General features: G+C 37.0%; 1 protein-coding gene across 1 annotated transcript in view; it reads left to right on the forward strand.

Annotated features, from left to right (window-relative positions):
• The window catches only part of LOC111155253 (B double prime 1, subunit of RNA polymerase III transcription initiation factor IIIB), a 92,606-nt gene that overhangs the window by 11,068 nt on the left and 61,520 nt on the right, over window positions 1–20,018 (forward strand). Inside the window, exons 7-11 of the mRNA XM_022515359.1 lie at window positions 1,034–1,128; window positions 9,298–9,352; window positions 13,260–13,403; window positions 16,289–16,573; window positions 18,379–18,523. Coding sequence (XP_022371067.1) covers window positions 1,034–1,128; window positions 9,298–9,352; window positions 13,260–13,403; window positions 16,289–16,573; window positions 18,379–18,523 — 724 coding nt within the window. The remainder of the gene's footprint in view (window positions 1–1,033; window positions 1,129–9,297; window positions 9,353–13,259; window positions 13,404–16,288; window positions 16,574–18,378; window positions 18,524–20,018) is intronic.

Here is a 20,018-nt window from a genome sequence, read left to right on the forward strand (position 1 = left end):
AGAAAGGCAGGCAGAGAGAGGGGGAAGCGGGGTCTCTACTGAGCAGAGAGCCCGACGCAGGGCTCGATCCCAGGACCCTAAGATCATGACCTGGGCCGAAGGCAGAGGCTTAACCCACTGAGCCACCCAGGCACCCCACTAATTTTCATTTTAAATTTTATAGGTTATTTATTTGAAATAAAGTGAATTATTTTCTGTAAGTAAATAAAACACAAACTGTATTATTTTCTCTTTAGCTGCTTTTATTGGCACCTTCCAGTGGGGCTCCCTCTCCCAATATTGTAGAGCTGTATTTCTGGCTTTATCTTAGTATTTTAGGAGTTAGCATTATGGTCATTTGGGCTGGAATTTTCCTGTCAAATCCCTGTATAAAAAATAACATTTTTATGGAAAATTATTAGTATTTTTAATACTCATAAAAATGTTATACCTTCGTTGTATAATAAAGTTTGTAAAAATTAGGCTGTTAAAAAAACACATAATACCTATTGAATGATATTGCTTATTCTTATAACAATAATGCAGGTTGTTTTGGGAAAAAAGTCAAACATAACAGACTGATACAGGGCAACAAGAAAGATTCTATACTTCCCTCCTCTGACTTCCCCAATCCTATTCTGTTGAGGTTACTTCTATTAGTAGTTTCTTCTGTGTTTTTTTTTAGTTACTTTCTTTCATATACTAATTAGCACATCTGATTTGCTTCCATTAAAGCGGTAATTTATTGGCTGTGACTGACAGTTTTGGTCACTGGGAGACCAGAATGTTGTCGTTGTCTTTTTTTTTTTTTTTTTTTATTCCAGCTGCTTTGGTATGAACATGCAAATTTCTTTTATCATGTTTCTGTATAAAAGTTTAGAGATATTTGAGTTCATGAAGTTCTTTGCAATAAAATTGACTAAAGATTTCTTAAATAATATTTAAGTACTCTCAAATTTATTTTTAATTCAAAATATATACTTAAGCTAAGATTTTTTTTCCTCTGACATACTGATATTAATTTTCATTCTTTCTAAATCTTTTATTTTTACAGAAACAGATATGTTTTTTTTAGCCATCAGCATGGTAGGAACTGACTTTTCTATGATCGGACAGCTTTTTCCTCACAGAGCAAGGATAGAAATTAAGGTAAAGTAAACTCATTACATTCACTGATTGGAAAGGACCAAAAATTACTAATACTATTTTTTTTACTTTATTTAAATCTCAGTCCATCCTTGTTCACTACAGTGTTTTGGGTAGAACTTTCCCCTTTATAGCTCAGAAAGTAATGAAATGTTTCTCAATGCTAATATGAGTACATCCTCCTTAGTTTTAGCATATTATCTTATTTAGGTGTTGCCCACTTCGGAAATGGATTTGAGGGAGTACCAATAAAACCAAAGAAATTAAGATAAAAGAAGAGCTAAGTGATGAGGAGGGAGGATAAATATACCAGAATATTTGGGTTAGCTTCTGAACACAATGTGTTTCTGAATTCCTTGGACGGCATGGAGAGAAACATTTTAAGTTAAATAATTCTCAATCTGAATTAACCATTGTTTTCCTAGGTTACCTTAGCTTTCTGGACAGTCAGGGACACTATTAACAACAACAGTGGTGTAAATTAGTGCTTTAATATGCCTGAAAGAATAAGCATTCTCTGTTTTATTCTTTTTGTGAGAAACTTAATTACAGGTTTCCTGGGATAGAGTGCATTTGAGTGCACTATGTTGCTGTAATGCATTTCCAATTTATAGTGAGATCTTTATTCAACCATGGGTTTTTTTCCTTCATTAATTAAAAGAATATTAGGAAAGTTCTTTTTTTTTTTTTTTTGAACTAGGCTGGGCATGGATCCTTCGCATGTGGACTATGTACAGTGTAATGGTTATTCTGTTTCTGCAAAAGTGAAGAATTGTTCATATTATTTATGTTCCTTTTCTAATGATCTTTGTAAAGAACAAAATGTTAAAGCTAGAAATTGTCTAGGGGAACTTTCTAATCTGACTGATAAATCTGACTATTTCTCTCATAAATTATTTAGATTTCTCCCCTAAGTTTAGTATAGTCCCAACAGGTCTTTGGGCAAAGTATAGAAAAGTGAAAATGGACTAGTCAGTTATATTGATTTTCAAGTGTTAAACCAAACTTGTATTATCTTTTTGTATGTTGAATTTTACTGTATTTCCTTGAGGGTTTTTTTTATTTATTTTTTTTCATTTTTGTTCACGAGGGATATTTTGCAATTTTTAAAAAGTCTTTGTCCAAAATTTTGCAATTTTTTAAAAATCTTTGTCCAAAATGTTTTGGTACTAGGATTATGCTGGTCATAGAAAATGAGTTGGAAAGTGTTCCCTCTTTGAACGGATTTAAGATTAGTGGTGTTTCCCCTTTAATGGTTGATAGAATTCAACAGTGAAACCATCTGGAGTGTAATTTTCTTTGCAGGAAGAGTTTTGATTATAAATTCAGTTTCTTTAATACCTGTAGGTATGCTCAATTTTCAGTTTTGTCTTGTGTCAGTTTTGATGCTAAGCTTTTGAATTTATAGGTGTGAAGTTTTCATACTGTTAACTGAAATTTTTAATGTGTGGTGGATAGTCCTCTTTGATCAATAATTGATGTTTTCCTTTTCTCTCTCTTTTTTTTACCTTTGTCTTGCTAAGGGTATTTTGACTTCCAAAAATCTTTTTAATGAACCAACTTGTAGCTGTAAGTTTTCAATTGTTTGTGTATTCTCATTTTTTAACTCTTTAATATTTCCTTTCTTCTGTTCACTCTGCCTTTAATTTTCTCTTTTTCTAGCTTCTTAAGATGAAAATTTAGGGGCACCTGGGTGGCTCATTCGTTAAGCATCTGCCTTCGGCTCTGGTCATGATCCCAGGGTCTTGGGATCCGAGCCCATGTCCGGCTCCCTGCTCAGTGAGAAGCCTGATTCTCCTTCTCCCTCTCCCCCTACTTGTGTTCCTTCTCTTGCTGTCTCTCTCTCTCTGTCAAATAAATAAAATCTTAAAAAAAAAAAAAGTTAGATTGATTATAAGCTCTTTTTCTTTCCTAATTAGACTTTTAAATCTATACATTTTCATCTGAGCACTGCTTTAGTTGCATTTCATAAGTTTTGATAGGTTGTTTCCATTGTTCAGTTAAAAATATCATCTAGTTTTCTTTGTGATGTCTTACTTTACATGTCAGTTATTTAGAAGTGTGTTGTTTCATTTCCCAATATTTGGGACATTGCTAAATGTCTTACAGTTTTCTAACTTAATTCCATTGTGAATGTCAAATAACATGATCTGTAAAATTTCCATCTCTCTGAAATTTAATGAGGTTTATTTTAAAACCTTTCGTACTTAGTATTCCTGGTGCACTTGAAATGAGTGTGTACTCTGTAGTTGTTGGATGTGTTATTTAGTTCTGTCAGTTAACAGAGAATTGACATCTGCAACCATGATTATAGATAGGTTGGCCTGTTTCTGTGCTTACATCTATTACTTTTTGATATATATGAAGTTCTTTTATTTGGTGTACTCATTTTTAGTATGTTATTGAACTGATAATACATCATTTGTCTTTCTCTTACTTTATTTAGCACAATGCTTTCAATGTCCATTTGTGATGTTGCAAATAGCAGGATTTTTTTCTTGATGGCTGAATAATATTCCTGTACACACACACCTATGTGCCACATTTTCTTTATTCATTTGTCACTGGATTGTGTTGGCTGTTGTAAATAATGTTGCAGTGAACATGAGGATACTATTATCTTTTTATGATAGTGATTTTATCCTTTCAGGTCAAGATCCAGAAGTAGAATTGCTGTATCATATGATCATTTTATTTTTAGTTGTTTTGAGGAGTACCCACACTGTTTTCTGTAGTGGCTCCAGCGATTTATCCAGTCTGACACTCTACCTTTTAATTTAATCTAATTATAGATTGCATTTCTGACAGAGATGAGGAAGTATTCATTGAATTCTTATTTGACCTTTGATAAAAATAAGACAAAATGTCTGTTGTACATTTCCAGGTAATAATTAATTGATTTACTGTAATGTAATAATTGATATGATTGGGCTTTAGTCTACCATCTCAATATTTCCCACTTAACCCAACTGTTTTTCAGTTTTCATTTGCTGCCTCCTTTTGGGTTATTCAGATAATTTAGTGTAATTTTTTATTTTCTCTCTTGTACCATTTTACTTTTTTTTTTTTTAAGATCTTATTTATTTATTTGACAGACAGAGATCACAAGTAGGCAGAGAGCCAGGCAGAGAGAGAGAGAGGAGGAAGCAGGCTCCCTGCAGAGCAGAGAGCCCGATGCGGGGCTCGATCCCAGGACCCTGGGATCATTACCTGAGCTGAAGGCAGAGGCTTTAACCCACTGAGCCACCCAGGTGCCCCCCATTTTACTCTTTATACTTCATACTCCACAAGAATTAAGCTCTTAGAAGTATATTCTATTTATCCTTCATCATTTGTGCTATTCTGCGTTTCATTTTTACATTACCCAATTTTCGTTCAACTTATTTTGGCTTACAGTCTTTTATCTTTAAAGGGAGTTAAGCAGAAAAGAGAAACTAGTTTTAATTTGTAGCCATGTTTAATATTTAGCCACCAATTTTGATGCTTTTCATTTCTTCTTGTAGGTCTGAATGTCAAGTCGGTTGTTAAAAATTTCTCTCAATTTTGATTTATCTGAAGGTCTCTGTTTCAGCTTTACTTTTGCAGGATAGTTTTACTGGATATGCAGGTGGTTTCCTTTCAGTGTTGTAAAATTGTCATTCCATTGTCCATTGGCTTCTAGTATTTCTGACAAAGAGTCAGTCATATTTATGTTATTCTTTCCTTGTATATGATAAATTGTTTTTCTGTGGCTATTTTTGAGATTTTTTTCTTTAACTCTGGTGTTTAGCAGTATGGTTATGATTTGCCCAGGAATAGTGTCTTTTCAATATTTTTTCCACTTTGTTCTTGCTCTCTGGGACTCCATTTATATGTGTTAGGTTACTAAAGCTCTGTTCATGTTTTTCTGATTTTTAAAAAAAATACTTTATTTATTTATTTGACAGAGAGATCACAAGTAGGCAGAGAGGCAGGCAGAGAGAGAGAGAAGGAAGCAGGCTCCCTGCTGAGCAGAGAGCCCGATGCAGGACTCGATCCCAGGACCCTGAGATCATGACCTGAGCCGAAGGCAGCAGCTTAACCCACTGAGCCACCCAGGCGCCCCCTGATTTTTTTAATATTGGTTTCCATTACTATGTTCACAAGTTGACTGACCTGTCTTCTCCTTTCTTCAGTCTGCATATAAGCCCATTCAGTGAATGCTTAATTTCTCATGTTATAATTTTCATTTCTGTAATTAATACTTCGTTATTTTTCTTAGTTTTCCTTTCTTCTGCTGAGATTTCCCTATCCATTCTTTATTTGCCTTTAAATCATTGAATATATTTATAACAGGTGCTTTAACTTTCTTGTCTACTAATTTCAATGTTTATGTCATCTTGATCTATTTCTGTTGCGTCTCCTTTTATTTCCTTGTGTATCACATTTTTCTATCTTTTGTCATGTCTTATGGAGTTTTTTTTAATTGAGTACTAGACATTGTGGATGGTATGTTTGATAATGTCTAGATTATGTTTGTTTTTTTCCTTTAAAGAGTGTTGTTTTATTCTAAAGGGTAGCTAATGTTCTCCCAACTCTCCTTATTCCTTTCTAGGCTTGGTTTTAGGCTTTAATAAGGCAAATCTAGACTGGTCCTTATTCTAGGTTTCTCATCTGAATCATAGAAAATAATTTGAATTACTGTTTTCTATGTTCTCCAAGGACTACCATATTAATACTGTTCTAGATGCACAGGAGAGAAGGTAATTCATTATGTATAGGGGATGTTTTAGGGCATTAGGATTTAATTCTGCTAGAACCCCAATTGAGAAAGGCTGCTGTAAGTCTGTGGTCCTTATCTCTAAGGACTGTGGCTCTTCTGGTGTCTGAAGTAAACGGGTGTGAACTTCCCATTTGTGTGGGTTAGGATTCTCTCACCTCATTGTGTTGTGTGGCTGCTAGTATCTTTCTTCTGCTCTCCTTCCTAGTAGAGAACAACCCTAGGAAGGTTGTTCTCTACTAGGCCTTATGCTTTGGGTACGTGGAACCCAGATGTAGAATAAGGACCTGTGGGATACTTCTACTGGGCTTGGGAGGCCCCCCCTTTTTTTTTTAAAGAGAGGCAGGCAGAGAGAAAGAGGGAAGCAGGCTCCCTGCTGAGCAGAGAGCCCGATGCGGGGTTCGATCCCAGGACCCTGGGATCATGACCTGAGCCAAAGGCAGAGGCTTTAACCCAAGTGCTCCTTGGAGGCTCCCCTTTTAAATAGCTGTCTTTTCTCTAGAACCCCTGAAGATTCTCTATCTCCTTAGCTCAGTGAGAGTTCTGCTCCCTTTGGCCTTTATTTCCTTTTCGTTGTTTAGGAAATGTAGACCAGTCAGAGAGCCAGGGTGAACACTGGTACATCTTATGTGTTTCCATTCTCTCTGGAAATGTGTGATTGTGGTTTTCTTTGCTCTTATCATTGTCCAGTGTTTGGAAATAGTTGATTCATTTATTTTGTTCAGAGGTAATAAAGTTATTTTTGGTGGGGTTGGATGTGTTAAGTAAGCCTGTAACCAGTTACTTTACTAGCGTTAGAGGTGGATATAATGGGATTTATTTTATAATCATGGAATTTAGTCTGGAATAGTTCCTGCCTATAAATTCAATGGAATAACAATTTAAATATTTAAACATTTAAAACATTTAAAAAATGTTTTAAATTGTTCTCAATTATATTCCCATTTAGGTAAAATATGGTGTAGTGTTGTTTTAAAATTGAATAATGCCTAAAGCCTATTTGCATTTCTTTTAGGATGTTTAATTTAGTGATGATAGCCTGTAACTTTTGAGGAGATGTTTAAAGAATAAAATAATCTTCATAGAAGAAAGATGATGATCTTTGAAAAATTCTGTGTTACTTGGTAATAAGTTTTATGAAGAAGATAAAGATTGGAAAAGAAGGGTAACCTATAGATGAAAAGATGTTAAAGTCCTATGAAGTTTTTAAAAAGTGGGCCAGGTTAAACTAAAGAGTTTTTTTTGGTTTTTTTTTTTAAAGATTTTATTTATTTATTTGACAGACAGAGATCACAAGTAGGCAGAGAGGCAGGCAGAGAGAGAGAGGAAGGGAAGCAGGCTCCCTGCTGAGCAGAGAGCCCGACGCAGGGCTCGATCCCAGGATCCTGGGATCATGACCCGAGCTGAAGGCAGCGGCTTTAACCCACTGAGCCACCCAGGCGCCCTAAACTAAAGAATTTAAAGATGTGCCCTTGAGTGATAAACAGTAAGGAAAGGCAAGAAAGTGTGTTCTTTTAAAGTCAGGTTAATGGTTAGGTTTTTTCAGAGGGAAGAAGGGGGCCACGAAGCACTTCTTGTGACTGTTCTCTATTTTTGTCCAGTAAAAACTTTGATTTTTATATTTTCAATAAAAACTTTTAGACTACTGATTTGTAGAAGGGAGAGATTAGTGATTATTTACTCCTCCAGGGTATGTATGCATTTTTTGACATTCTCAAACACAGACTTATACTCTCAGACTTCATAATGACTTTTGGATGGAATCTTAAACTTTAACCATCTCCATCTTAAAGTAATCTGGAGTGCAGCTGAGAATGATGCAATCTTTGGTGCTCAGATAATCAAGAAATGTTCCTTAATATAAAGATGGTTCTAAAGATAAACTTTGCCTGATTCAAAAATTGCTTAGTTGTTTCTTTACAGTCCCTCTTCCATGTCATAAAAAAAATTAAAATAATAACAAGATTTTAACTTGATGCAGATATATTAGTTTTTAAAAAACTAATAGTAGTTAGCTTAATTGATTATAGTTTGATCTATTACCAGGCTAATTGACTTTATTTATTTGTATTCTCTATAAACTTCACTTCCATTGCTGATTTATGCTGTTGATTATAAGGAGGTTCAGGGAGTTCAATATATATCTTCATCCCTATTATTATCTTTTTTTAAGTTTTTTAAAAAAATTTTTTCATTTGAGAGAGAGAGAGACAGAACACAAACAGGGGGAGAGGCAGAAGAAGAGGGAGAAGCAGACCCCTCACTGAGCTTTAGAGCCTGACATGGGGCTCAATCCCAGGACCTGGAGATCATGAACTGAGCTGAAAGCACATGTCCAACCATTTGAGCCACCTCGGCACCCCTTTCATTATTTAAAGCTGGAGGCTTAAGCTGCTTGCCTCTGGGCAAAGACATTGTTATTATTATTATTATTATTTTAAAGATTTTATTTATTTATTTGACAGAGATCACAAGTAGATTGAGAGGCAGGTGGGGTGGTGGGGAGTAGGCTCCCCGCTGAGCAGAGAGCCCAATGTGGTGCTTGATTCCAGGACCCTGGGATCATGGGATCATGACTGGAGCCGAGGGCAGAGGCTTTAACCCACTGAGCCACCCAGGTGCCCCTGGGCAAAGACATTATTTAGGAGAGAATCATTTGTTATTATAAGAATTTTATTTTAATGTTTATTTTTAAATGTAATCTTTACTTTTTTTGATACTCTTTTCAGATATTCTTTTTTTTTTTTTTTAAAGATTTTATTTATTTATTTGAGAGAGAGAGCACAGGCACAGGGAGCTGCAGAGGGAGTGGGAGAAGCAGGCTCCCCACTGAGCAGGGAGCCCGACATGGGGCTTGATCCCACGACCCTGGGATTGTGACCTGAGCCAAAGGCAGATGCTTAACTGACTGAGCCACCCAGGTGCCCCACTTTTTAATTTTTTTAGAGAGAGAGACACACACACACACGCACAGAAATGTACATGTGAGCGAGGGGGATGGGCAGAGGGAATGTGTGTGAGAGAGACTCTCAAGCAGACTTCATTTATGCGCAGTGCTGAGCCTGAGCAGGGCTCCATCTCATGACCCTGAGATCATGACCTGAGCTGAAGTCTAGAGTCGGATTCCTAACTGATGAGCCACCCAGGCACCCCTGTAATTGTCACTTTTTTTTTTTTAAGATTTTATTTATTTATTTGACAGAGAGATCACAAGTAGACAGGCAGGCAGAGAGAGAGAGAGAGAGAGAGAGAGAGAGAGAAGCAGGCTCCCTGCTGAGCAGAGAGCCTGATGCAGGACTCGATCCCAGGACCCTGAGATCATGACCTGAGCCGAAGGCAGCGGCTTAACCCACTGAGCCACCCAGGCGCCCCTAATTGTCACTTTTTTAATGGGAGAAAATTACTAAAGTTTTCTTTTTTTCTTTTATTAACAGAACAAATTTAAACGTGAAGAGAAAACAAATGGATGGAGAATAGACAAAGCCTTTCGTAAGTATTAATATCTCTTTTACAACATATCACTTGGAGATCTTAAAAAATGACCAGTCTTTTGTGTTTAGTTCCATTGTGTTTTAGACTTGTTTTGTCTCTTTATTGTCATAGGAAGAAAAAGACTGGAGATTTTTCTCTTTAGGAGTGCAGGTCTGGGAACTGATAACAGATCTGTAGGGAAGGGAAGGGATAAGCGAAAACATCAAGAAGCAAGAAAGCAGAGCTCTGAGTTCCAGAAGTTATAGAGGAACTGAGATAGAGAGATCTCATGCTGGGGAGGGGCAGAGAAGGAAGGAGAGAGAGAATCTCATGCTGACTCCCCCCTGAGCACCTGACACAGGGCTCGATCCCAGAACCCAGAGATCAAGACCTGAGCCAAAATCAGGAGTTGGATACTCAACTAGCTGAGCCACCCAGGTGCCCCCTGAAGACACCATTTCTAAATGTTCTTTATTTTGAGGAAACTGTATTCAAGGAATTTCTAGAAGAGCTTACACTATAGATGATTCTTTCTTTCTTTTTTTTTTTTTAAAGATTTTATTTATTTATTTATTTGACAGACAGAGATCACAAATAGGCTGAGAGGCAGGCAGAGAGAGAGAGAGGAGGAAGCAGGCTCCCTGCCGAGCAGAGAGCCCGATGTGGGGCTCGATCCCAGGACCCTGGGATCATGACCTGAGCCAAAGGCAGAGGCTTTAACCCACTGAGCCACCCAGGCGCCCCTATAGATGATTCTTTCTTGTGGTCATTCAGTAAACAATACTGAATACTTCCTGTGTGCTAGTTAGTATTCTAGGCATTGGGGATATAATGGTGAACAGGGCAGATGAGAAGCTTGTTGTTAGAGCCATAAGTCTAATTTAGTGGCGGAAAGGATAAAGTCAGTAAGCATCGTTAATTGCAGAAAGTGAGTAATTTCTAAGAAGAAGAAAAAAGAGGGGTGAAGAGTGGATATGTAGATCAAGTTGTCAGGAAAGTTTTGTCTGAAAAGATGGCGTGTGAATTTATACCTGATTTGAAACAATGATACATATTTTTTAGCTTTTAAGTAATAACCTCATTGAAATGAACATTTTTTTCTTTTTGAGTCCAGAGGAAAACATCAAGGGATCTGACCGAAAAACAAATTTGAATGCATTGTTTAAAATAGTACCTATAGGAACGCCTGGCTAGCTCGGTCAGTAAGAGCTTGCAACTCTTGATTTTGGGATCATGAATTAGAGCCCCATGTTGGGTGTAGAGATTACTTAAAAAAAAAAATTTAAAAGACAGATAAATAAAGGTTTGATACCAGGCGCTTGGGTGGGTCAGTCGTTAAGGGTTTGCCTTTCGCTCAGGTCATGATTCCAGGGTTAGGGGGTTGAGCCCTGCCATTGGGCTCCCTGCTCGGTGGGAAGCCTGCTTCTCTCTCCCCTATTCCCCCTGCTTGTGTTCCCTCTCTTGCTGTGTTTCTCTCTGTCAAATAAATTAATCTTAAAAAAAAAAATGTTCAATACCTATTTAAAAAAAATAAAGTAGTACCTGTATTCTTTGTCTGGAAGACAGTTACCAATGTTTCATGATAAATAAATGTATTCAGTATCCATTTGCTGGAGTGCTAATCTCAGAACAAAACCTCAAGTGAGAACTGATATTGTGTTTACTTTATGAGTAGATACTAAGGCAGGTGACTGGACTCTACACCCAATGTTGTGTTGGGCCCTCAGGGACATGATTTCCAGGAATGACTCCTGGAATATCTGGATTGTTTTGGTCCTCAGCCTTCTCCATTTTGGAGAGGTAGTCCTGAAACTGTATTACATTCAGTGCATTATAATAAGAAAAGAATCTATAGATCTGTAGTCTTTATGGGGGTGTAGAGGCATTGTTAAAACCATTATAATAGAAAACTGTTAAATTCACTGATTTGGGTGCTTTGTAGTGGAAAATTAAAAAAAAATTAAAACCTCGGGGCGCCTGGGTGGCTCAGTGGGTTAAGCCTCTGCCTTCAGCTCAGGTCATGATCTCAGGAGCCTGGGATCGAGCCCCACATCAGGCTCTCTGCTCAGCAGGGAACCTGCTTCCCCTTCTCTCTCTGCCTGCCTCTCTGCCTACTTGTGATCTCTCTCTCTGTCAAATAAATGAATAAAATCTTTAAAAAAAAAAATTAAAACCTCAATTTTTTTTCTTTTATAACATTTTCAATTCCTTTGAGAATTTTTAAAAAAAAATTATTTATTTAAGCATTTTCTAGGTCCAGCTTGGGGCTTTAACTCACAACTCCAAGATTAAGAGTTGCATGTTCTACCAGCTGAGCCAGCCATGGGCCCCATCCTCAGAGAATGATTTTAATGGTGTATTTTTCAGAATCATTGTTGTGGGTGGTCAGAACAGAAAAAGACTGGGTCCACAATAAACAGGGCCTTCAGGAATTCCAGGTTTGGGCTTGGTTTTTTGAGGCTGATTTGTTTTTGTTATGGTATATGCTGCTATTTCTTTCTTTTTCTTTTTTCTTGAAGATTTTCTTTATCTACTTGACAGAGAGAGCAAACGAGCACAAGTGGGTGAGCAGCAGAGGGCGAGAGAGAAACAGGCTCCTTGCTGAGCAGGAAGCCCACTGCGGCGTTCAATCCCAGGACTCTGGGATCATGACCTGAGCTGAAGGCAGATACTTAACTGACTGCCACCCAGGCACCCCTATATACCTCTTTTTTCTGAAGCCATGTTGTAGTCATCTTGCAATTAAACCAATATTGGGGCTTATGTATATAAAGCACAATTTTTTCTACATTCACTGTATTGTTGGATGTAGATATTAGGCAAGGATTGGACTCCTGTTATGGATTCATTCCTGGTTTGTTTATGGCTCGCTCTTTTTCTTTTTCTCTTTCTTTTTTAAAGTAGGTTCCACACGCAGCAATGGGGCTTGAACTCACGACCCTGAGATCAAGAGTCCTATGACTCAGTCTGCTGACTGAGCCTGCAAAGCACCCTGTTCATGGCTCTTTCTGATGTAATGTTGTTGTTGGCTATTTAGTGAGAGTGGTCCTGATCAAAATTCATTTGCTTCCTTTTTTACTGATACTTGGAAGAGTAAATAGTGAAAGGGTTGTGTTGAAGAGAGGACATATGGTGGTGGGGAGGCTTTTGAGGAATTAGTCATACTAATTAGTCTTTTCTTAAAGTTGATTGATAATTTACTTACAGTGCAATTTATAGTTTGAGTTGTGACAAAGAGTATACCTGTATAATCACGACTCAAAACAAGGTATGGAACATTTTCATCACCTCGGAAAGGTCCCTTGTGTCCCCCTTTTTTTTTTTTTTTAAAGATTTTATTTATTTATTTGACAGAGATCACAAGTAGGCAGAGAGGCAGGCAGGGAGAGAGAGGAAGGGAAGCAGGCTCCCTGCTGAGCAGAGAGCCTGATGTGGGGCTTGATCCCAGGACCCTGGGATCATAACCTGAGCTGAAGGCAGAGGCTTTAACCCACTGAGCCACCCAGGTGCCCCCCTTGTGTCCCTTTCTAGTCCGTTTCCATGGCTGTCTTGATGCAGGACCACCGTGGTTTTCATTTGAATCATCATAGGTTAGTTTAGCTTTGTACTAGAACTTCTTATTCATGGCATCATACAGTATATATTCTTTTATGTCTGCCTCCTTTTAGGCAGTATTTTTGAGATTTTTCCTATAGTATTACTTATATCAGTACATAGCTCCTTTTTACTTTTTTTTTTTAAACTATTGCAGCTTATTCCTTTTTATTGCTCAGTTTTCCTTTGTTTGACTACTACAGTGACTAGAGTTGGTTGTGCATTCTCCTGCTAATAGGTCCATTTGCTTTTGACATCATGATACTTGAAAATTCTTTCCCTTTTTAAAATAAAAATTTGAAGGTTCTTTTTCTTTTTTTTTTTTTAACAGAGGAAAAGCGCCCTTTTGACTTCGATTTTTTTGCTCATTTGCTTCAGAAAGTTCTTGCTGAAGAAGAGAAAAGAAAACAAAAATCTGTTAAAAATCAGAGTTTAAAGGAGAAGAAATCCTCTAAGCCAAGGAAAAATGTAAAAGGTAAAAGGAAGTGTGTTCTATTATTTAATAATAATAAACTTGGAATGTTGTCCCTCAAGTCTTTGAGCATTCCTTTGTAGTTCAGGTAGTTGAGATCATCAGGGCATCAATTGGGGAGAATTGGTTTTTCTCTAATCTTTTCGTTATCTTGCCCAAAATAGTACTTCCTTGTAAATTTTATAATTGGCATGGCTGGTCTATTTGACATCTTTATTGCATCTAGGTCATAGTTGTAGCTAATAAAAGAGCATTGGAATTTGGGGGTGTCATGTTTGGTTACTTATCATGATTCTCCTTTGTATAACCTGGCAGTAAGTTATAATATTTAAAAAGTGGAACTCTGATACTTATTCTTGTGACTGGATTGTATTGTTTGAGCACAGTTTATTTCTTAGGGTTAATGTTGACTTGTACTGGGTAGAAACTTGTTTGTATGTAGGTATTTGTATTTTTAGGCAGATACTTTCTTAATTATATGAATTTTGGTCTAGGAGGACAATGTTTACCTCTAGGAGGACAATGTTTAAGCATTCCAGTACTTTAAAGAATCATGGAACTATGGCGAACTTTGTATGTTAGGTAGTCCACATCCCAGACCCTTTCTGTTTGTTTTAGTCACTTGGAAACAGCCTTGGAGATCTTGTTCCTTTTTCCTGGTCTCAGAGTTTTAGTAGTGGAAGAGGCAGGACTTGAGCCTAGGGCCATAAGAGCCTGCTTTGGGGGTCTGCAAGACTACTGCTAGGTTTGATTATTGGCTTGGAGAGTCACAAGATCCAGCATATAGTTATATAAACAGTTGAGATTTGTTACAGTAAAAGGATATGGAATAAAATCAGCAGAGGGAAAGACATGTGGCTCCAAGTTGAGGGGAATTTAGGTGCAAGCTTATGAGTCCTCTCACCTAGAGTTACCCAGGATATGCTGCTTCATTCCCATAGCAACAAGTCGTGAAGAGATACGTAACAAATTGTCTACCAGCAAAGCTTGTTAGAAACTCAGTATCTGGGGCACCTGGGTGGCTCAGTGGGTTAAAGCCTCTGCTTTCGGCTCAGGTCATGATCTCAGGGTCCTGGGATCGAGCCCCACATCGGGCTCTCTGCTCGGCAGGGAGCCTGCCTTCCCCCTCTCTCTCTGCCTGCCTCACTGCCTCCTTGTGATCTCTGTCTGTCAAATAAATAAATAAAATATTAAAAAAAAAAAAAAAAGAAAGAAACTCAGTATCTGAGGTTTTTATTGGAAGTTGGTCATATAGACACCCTCTGCCTGGCACATATCAGAATTCAGAACTCCCAAAACGAAAATAATTTTTCAGCATAAACCACATTGTTTGTACAAGCATTTTAGGCCACTTTTGTCAGGCTGTGTGAATTCTCCCCAAGAGCAAGTTTCCAGACACAGCCCAAAGGCCAACCTTTTTTTTTAAAAAAATATTTTATTTATTTATTTGTCAGAGTGAGCACAGGCAGACAGAATGGCAGGCAGAGGCAGACGGAGAAGCAGGCTCCCGCTGAGCAAGTAGCCCGATGCGGGACTCGATCCCAGGATGCCGGGATCATGACCCGAGCCAAAGGCAGCGGCCCAATCAACTGAGCCACCCAGGTGTCCCAAAGGGCAACCTTTTAAGCAGGACTTTGAAGGGATAGCAGTGAGGCCTGCCACATTAAGTCTCTTCTGCACGGAGCAATCCTGCATTTCTTTTTCTGGAGCATGTCTGTATCATTTTAAACATCGTATTGGTAACTACAAAATCATTTCATTCTTTAGTCATTTCTTTTAGTAACTATACATGGCCCTTGGAGATTAAAATAGGTATATTAACATGATTATTATGTTATAGGTGAAAGCATGAGTAAGTCATTGTATCTTACTTAATGGGAGAACTTTTCATATATATTATTACAAGTCTCAGAATTTAAAAATTACTGTTTATTATCCTGTTAGAGAACCCAGTTGTCTTCCCAGTTTTAAAATCTTGTTATGACTTTTTTTTTTTGAACCAACGTAAATGACACTGAATTTTATTATTTTTTAAAGATTAGATGTTTTTAGAGAAGATGTCTTGATCGACCATGGTTGTGAAGTTAAGTTTGTTTTTGGTTGATGTCTCCATGGTGATCTCTTGTTTGGTTTTCTAAAAGTGATTTATTGTTTTCATCTTTTGATACAGTTAACTGTGAATATGCCTTCATAAAAAAGGCACTAGAAATTGTTTAAAAATATTTGTTAAAAAGATTGTTCATTGAAAAATAAATGATGCAGAAAATAAATTTGTTGAATTATCTTTTGTACCCTGCCCTGAAATCAAATTGTCCAGATTTTCTAGGGATAACTATTAGTAAACTTTTCTATTCAAGTGTATGTGTGTCTTAGAGGATATGTAATTGTTTTTGCTTAATAAAAATGAGATCATATTGTATATATTTTCTGCAACTTGAGTTTTTTGGGCAACAATTTTTTTTAAATCTTTCATATTACTACTTACAAACCTACCTCATTATTATTTGTTGTGTGGATTTTTTTTTAAGACTTTATTTATTTATTTGACTGAGAGAGAGATAGCGAGAGAGGGAACACGAGCAGGGGGAGGGGGAGAAGGAGAAGCAGGCCTTCCGCTGAGCACGGAGCCCGACGCTGGCTGGATCCCAGAACCCTGGGATCATGACCTGAGCAAAAGGCAGACGCTCAATGACAGCCACCCAGGCGGCCCTGTTGTGTGGATTTTTACAGCATAAGTGTATTACAACTTCTTTAGTCATTCCCAGTTGGATGTGTTAGGTTGTCTTCAAACTTTTGCCCAGATACCCTTCAGTATTTATCTTCTCCATCTTTTAAGAATTTTTCTTTAGGTTATTTATATGTTTATGAAATATCTTTTATTTTCAAAGTGAAAAAAGTTGCCAGTGAAGGAGGAAATGATGATCCAGATGTATCTCCAAGCACCAGAATTTCAGACACAGAACCATCTCAAAAGGATGCTCAGATAGTTGAAGAAGAACAGCACTCTCAGACTTTAACAGCACAGGATTCAGAACAGATTGCATTAGAAACAGACCTAAATCAAAAGAAAAGAAGAAGAAAGAATCAGGATGAAGTTGGTCAACAAGAAGTAAAAAATCTTTCAGAAAATGCCACTGTTCCGTTAGGTCATTCTAAAGGAGAAACATACGAAAGTAAGTTTCTTATATACATTAATAGTTCCTGTATTACTAGAGAAAACTTGTACTATGGTATGATGTGTAATTTAAATAATTCTGAGTAGCACCAAGTAGTAGCGCTTAAGTTTTGTAGTCTGTGTTCATGTTACTGTGTTAAATCCTTTTGTTTTCAATTTAAAGGAAAAAAGTTTATTGGTGAGGGGTAAAGAAACCAAAGTGACCTGGGGAGGTTTTTCTCGGATGTTTCTGGGGCACTTGGGTAGCTCATTTGGTTAAGCATCCAACTCTTTTTTTTTTTAAGATTTTATTTATTTATTTGACAGACAGAGATCACAAGTAGGCAGAGAGGCAGGCAGAGAGAGAGGAGGAAGCCCTGCTGAGCAGAGAGCTCGATGTGGGACTCGATCCCAGGACCCTGGGATCATGACCTGAGCCAAAGGCAGAGGCTTTAACCCACTGAGCCACCTAGGTGCCCCGGTTAACCATCCAACTCTTGATTTCAGCTCAGGTCTTGATCTTTTTTTAAAAGATTTTTTGGTTTGGTTTTGGTTTTTTTAAAACCAAACAGTGATTAGGAGTCATTATAATGTATATAGTTAACTGTATATTGCTTGTGTCTCTTAATAAACCACAAGTGTTCATGATCTATGTCTACAGAGCACCTTTGAATCCACAATAAGTTGTTTAATTTTTATACAAGAGCTACTGAAATGTTTCCTTCCTTCCTACCATTTCCTTCCTTTCTTCCTCCCTCCCTTTTTTCATTTCTTTTCTTCTTTCTCATTCTTTCTTTCTTTCTTACTTACTTTTTTTTAGCTCCCTTAGAATGCAGGCATTTTGACACTCAGGATTTGCTAAGGTATGAGGGCTAAGAGATTCGGGCATTTTTAGTCTCTTAAGAATTCATATGTGGATTACTTAAAGTAAATAATCAAGTAAATAGAGAAGAAGAAGATAGTAGCAAATCAGAAAAATCTTTCTATAGAATTTAAATTTTATGTAATTCAGTTTTAGCAATATGATTTTACTAAATGAGTCTTGGTTGAAGTGTAGTATAATTTTTAGGCATCATAATATTATACTCATTTGTGGTATTCTAGTAAAGATACTACATAAAAAGCAGAATAGCTCAGTAATTAAGAAGTTGGACTTTGGAAATCAAACAGACCTTGGTTTAGATTCCAGCTTTTTTGTTTGCTAATTAAGACCTTGGGTAAGTCACCTAAGATCTTGAACCCAGGTTCTTTTTCTCTATGATGGGTTTACCACCTTCTAATAGGACTATTTTCAGTATTAAAGGAGATAATGCATTTGATGGGCTTAAAGTTTCTGTCACTTAGTAAATACTAAGTAAATGATAGCTGTTACTATGTTATTAATTATGATTTTTCTGAAGGAGCAGAATAGGTGAGTCTACCTGTAACAAGTTATTTTAACCATTTAAAATTTAAGCAAGATAAAAGAATGCTACAAACTACCCAGAAAATTTGGGGTGATCCTCAAAACACAGTTACAACTTAAACATTGTAAGTTGATTATCTTTTTAAAAAAAAATCTCTTAAAAACTTTTTTCTAAAAAAAACCCAAAAAACCCACTTTTTTCTAATTTTTAAAATTTTTTAGATTTTAAAAATTTTTATTTATTTGTTTTTTTAAATTAACTTTTCATTAATGTTCTAAAATTAAGATCCCTGCCTTACATAGAGGAACTTGAATATGGAATGCTTTAATGATTGGTAGGAAAAATGCTGTTTTATGTAAATTCCTTTGTGCTTTAAGAAGTTGATGTTCTTAGAATAACGTGCATTTTGTATTCATAGATAAAGGTCAGTCTTTAAGGGAGATAAATGAAGATGAAGTCAATAAGGAACAGAAGCTTTCTTGCATACAGAATATGGATGACATTGTGCATTTATCCTCCAGTGAAAAAGCTGAGAAAAGAACTGACCCTATCCTTTCATCAAGGTATTTTTCTATACCTTTACTGACTTTGTTTACATCTCCTGTCAGTTACTGAGAGGGGAGTGAAGTCTCCAGCTGTAACTGTGAACTTGCCTGTTATTCTTTTCAGTTGTATTTGTTTTTCTTCAATTCTTTTGAAGCTCTTGTTAGGTGCATGCGTAACTAGAGTTGTTGTATTTTGGTGAAATCACCCTTTTATCATTTGTGTGTATCATTCTGATATTGCTCTTTTTTTTTTTTAAGATTTTATTTATTTATTTGACAGACGAGAGATCACAAGTAGGCAGAGAGGCAGGCAGAGAGAGAGGGGGAAGCAGGCTCCCCGAGGAGTAGAGAGCCCGATGGAGGGCTCGATCCCAGGATACTGAGACCATAACCTGAGCGGAAGGTAGAGGCCTGACCCACTGAGTCATCCAGGCGCCCCACTGATACTGCTTTTTGTTCTGATGTTTACTTTGCTACAGCTGTCTTGTGGTTGGTGTTTGCATGGGTTTCTTTTTTCCTTTTCTTTCTTTTTTTGTTGGGAGAGAGCAAGCACGAGGGTGGGTTGGGCAGGGTAGGGGCAGAGAAAGAGAAAGAGAGAGAATCCGCAGCAGGCTCTACTCTCAGTGTGGAGCCCAACGTAAGGCTCGATCTCATGACCTGACACTTAACCAACTGAGCCACCCAGGCATCCCCTGAGTGGCTTATTTCACTTAGCATAATGTTTTCAGGTTTCATCTGTGTTGCAGCATTTGACAGTATTTCCTTTTTTTTATATATTTCTTTATTCATGCATCTCTCTGAACATTTAGGCTGTTTCCTTCTCTTGGCTATTTTAAATATTGCTGTAATAAACATTGGAATGCAGATATCTCTTTGAGGTTCTGTTTCCATTTCTTAATTTCTTCTAGATAAATACCCAGAACAGGGATTACTGAATCATATGATTGTTCTGTTAATTTTTTTTACATTTTATTTTATTTTATTTTTTTACCTAAAAAATAGTTTAACTTCAATGTGGGGCTCAAACTTACAACCAAGATCAAAAGTCACATGCTGTACTGAATGAGCCAGCCAGGCACTTTTTTATTTTTAACTTTTTGAGGAGCCTCCCCACTGTTCTTCACAGTGGCTGTGCTATTTTACCTTCCCATCAGCAGTGCACAAAGATACCAGTTTTCCGTATTCTCACCAACACTTACTATTTTCTGTTTTCTTTGTGTTTTGAAGGTGGTTATTCAGACATAAGTGAGATGATACTTCATTATGGTTTTGATTTGCATTTCTCCGTTAGTGATTGAGGAGCTTTACATATGCTTATTGGCCATTTGTATGTCTTCTTTGGAGAGATATCTATTCATTTCCCTTTCATATTTTTTAATTAGGTTATTTTAATTGAATTATAGGCATACCTGTTATATTTTGGATATTAAGCTTGTGTCAGATTAATAGTTTACAGATTTTTTTCTCCCATTCCATAGGTTGTCTTTTGATCTTGTTGATTATTTCCTTTGCT

This window comes from Enhydra lutris, unplaced genomic scaffold (genome assembly GCF_002288905.1).
Source record: "Enhydra lutris kenyoni isolate GAN:26980312 unplaced genomic scaffold, ASM228890v2 scaffoldscaffold40, whole genome shotgun sequence".
Classification (NCBI taxonomy): domain Eukaryota; kingdom Metazoa; phylum Chordata; class Mammalia; order Carnivora; family Mustelidae; genus Enhydra; species Enhydra lutris.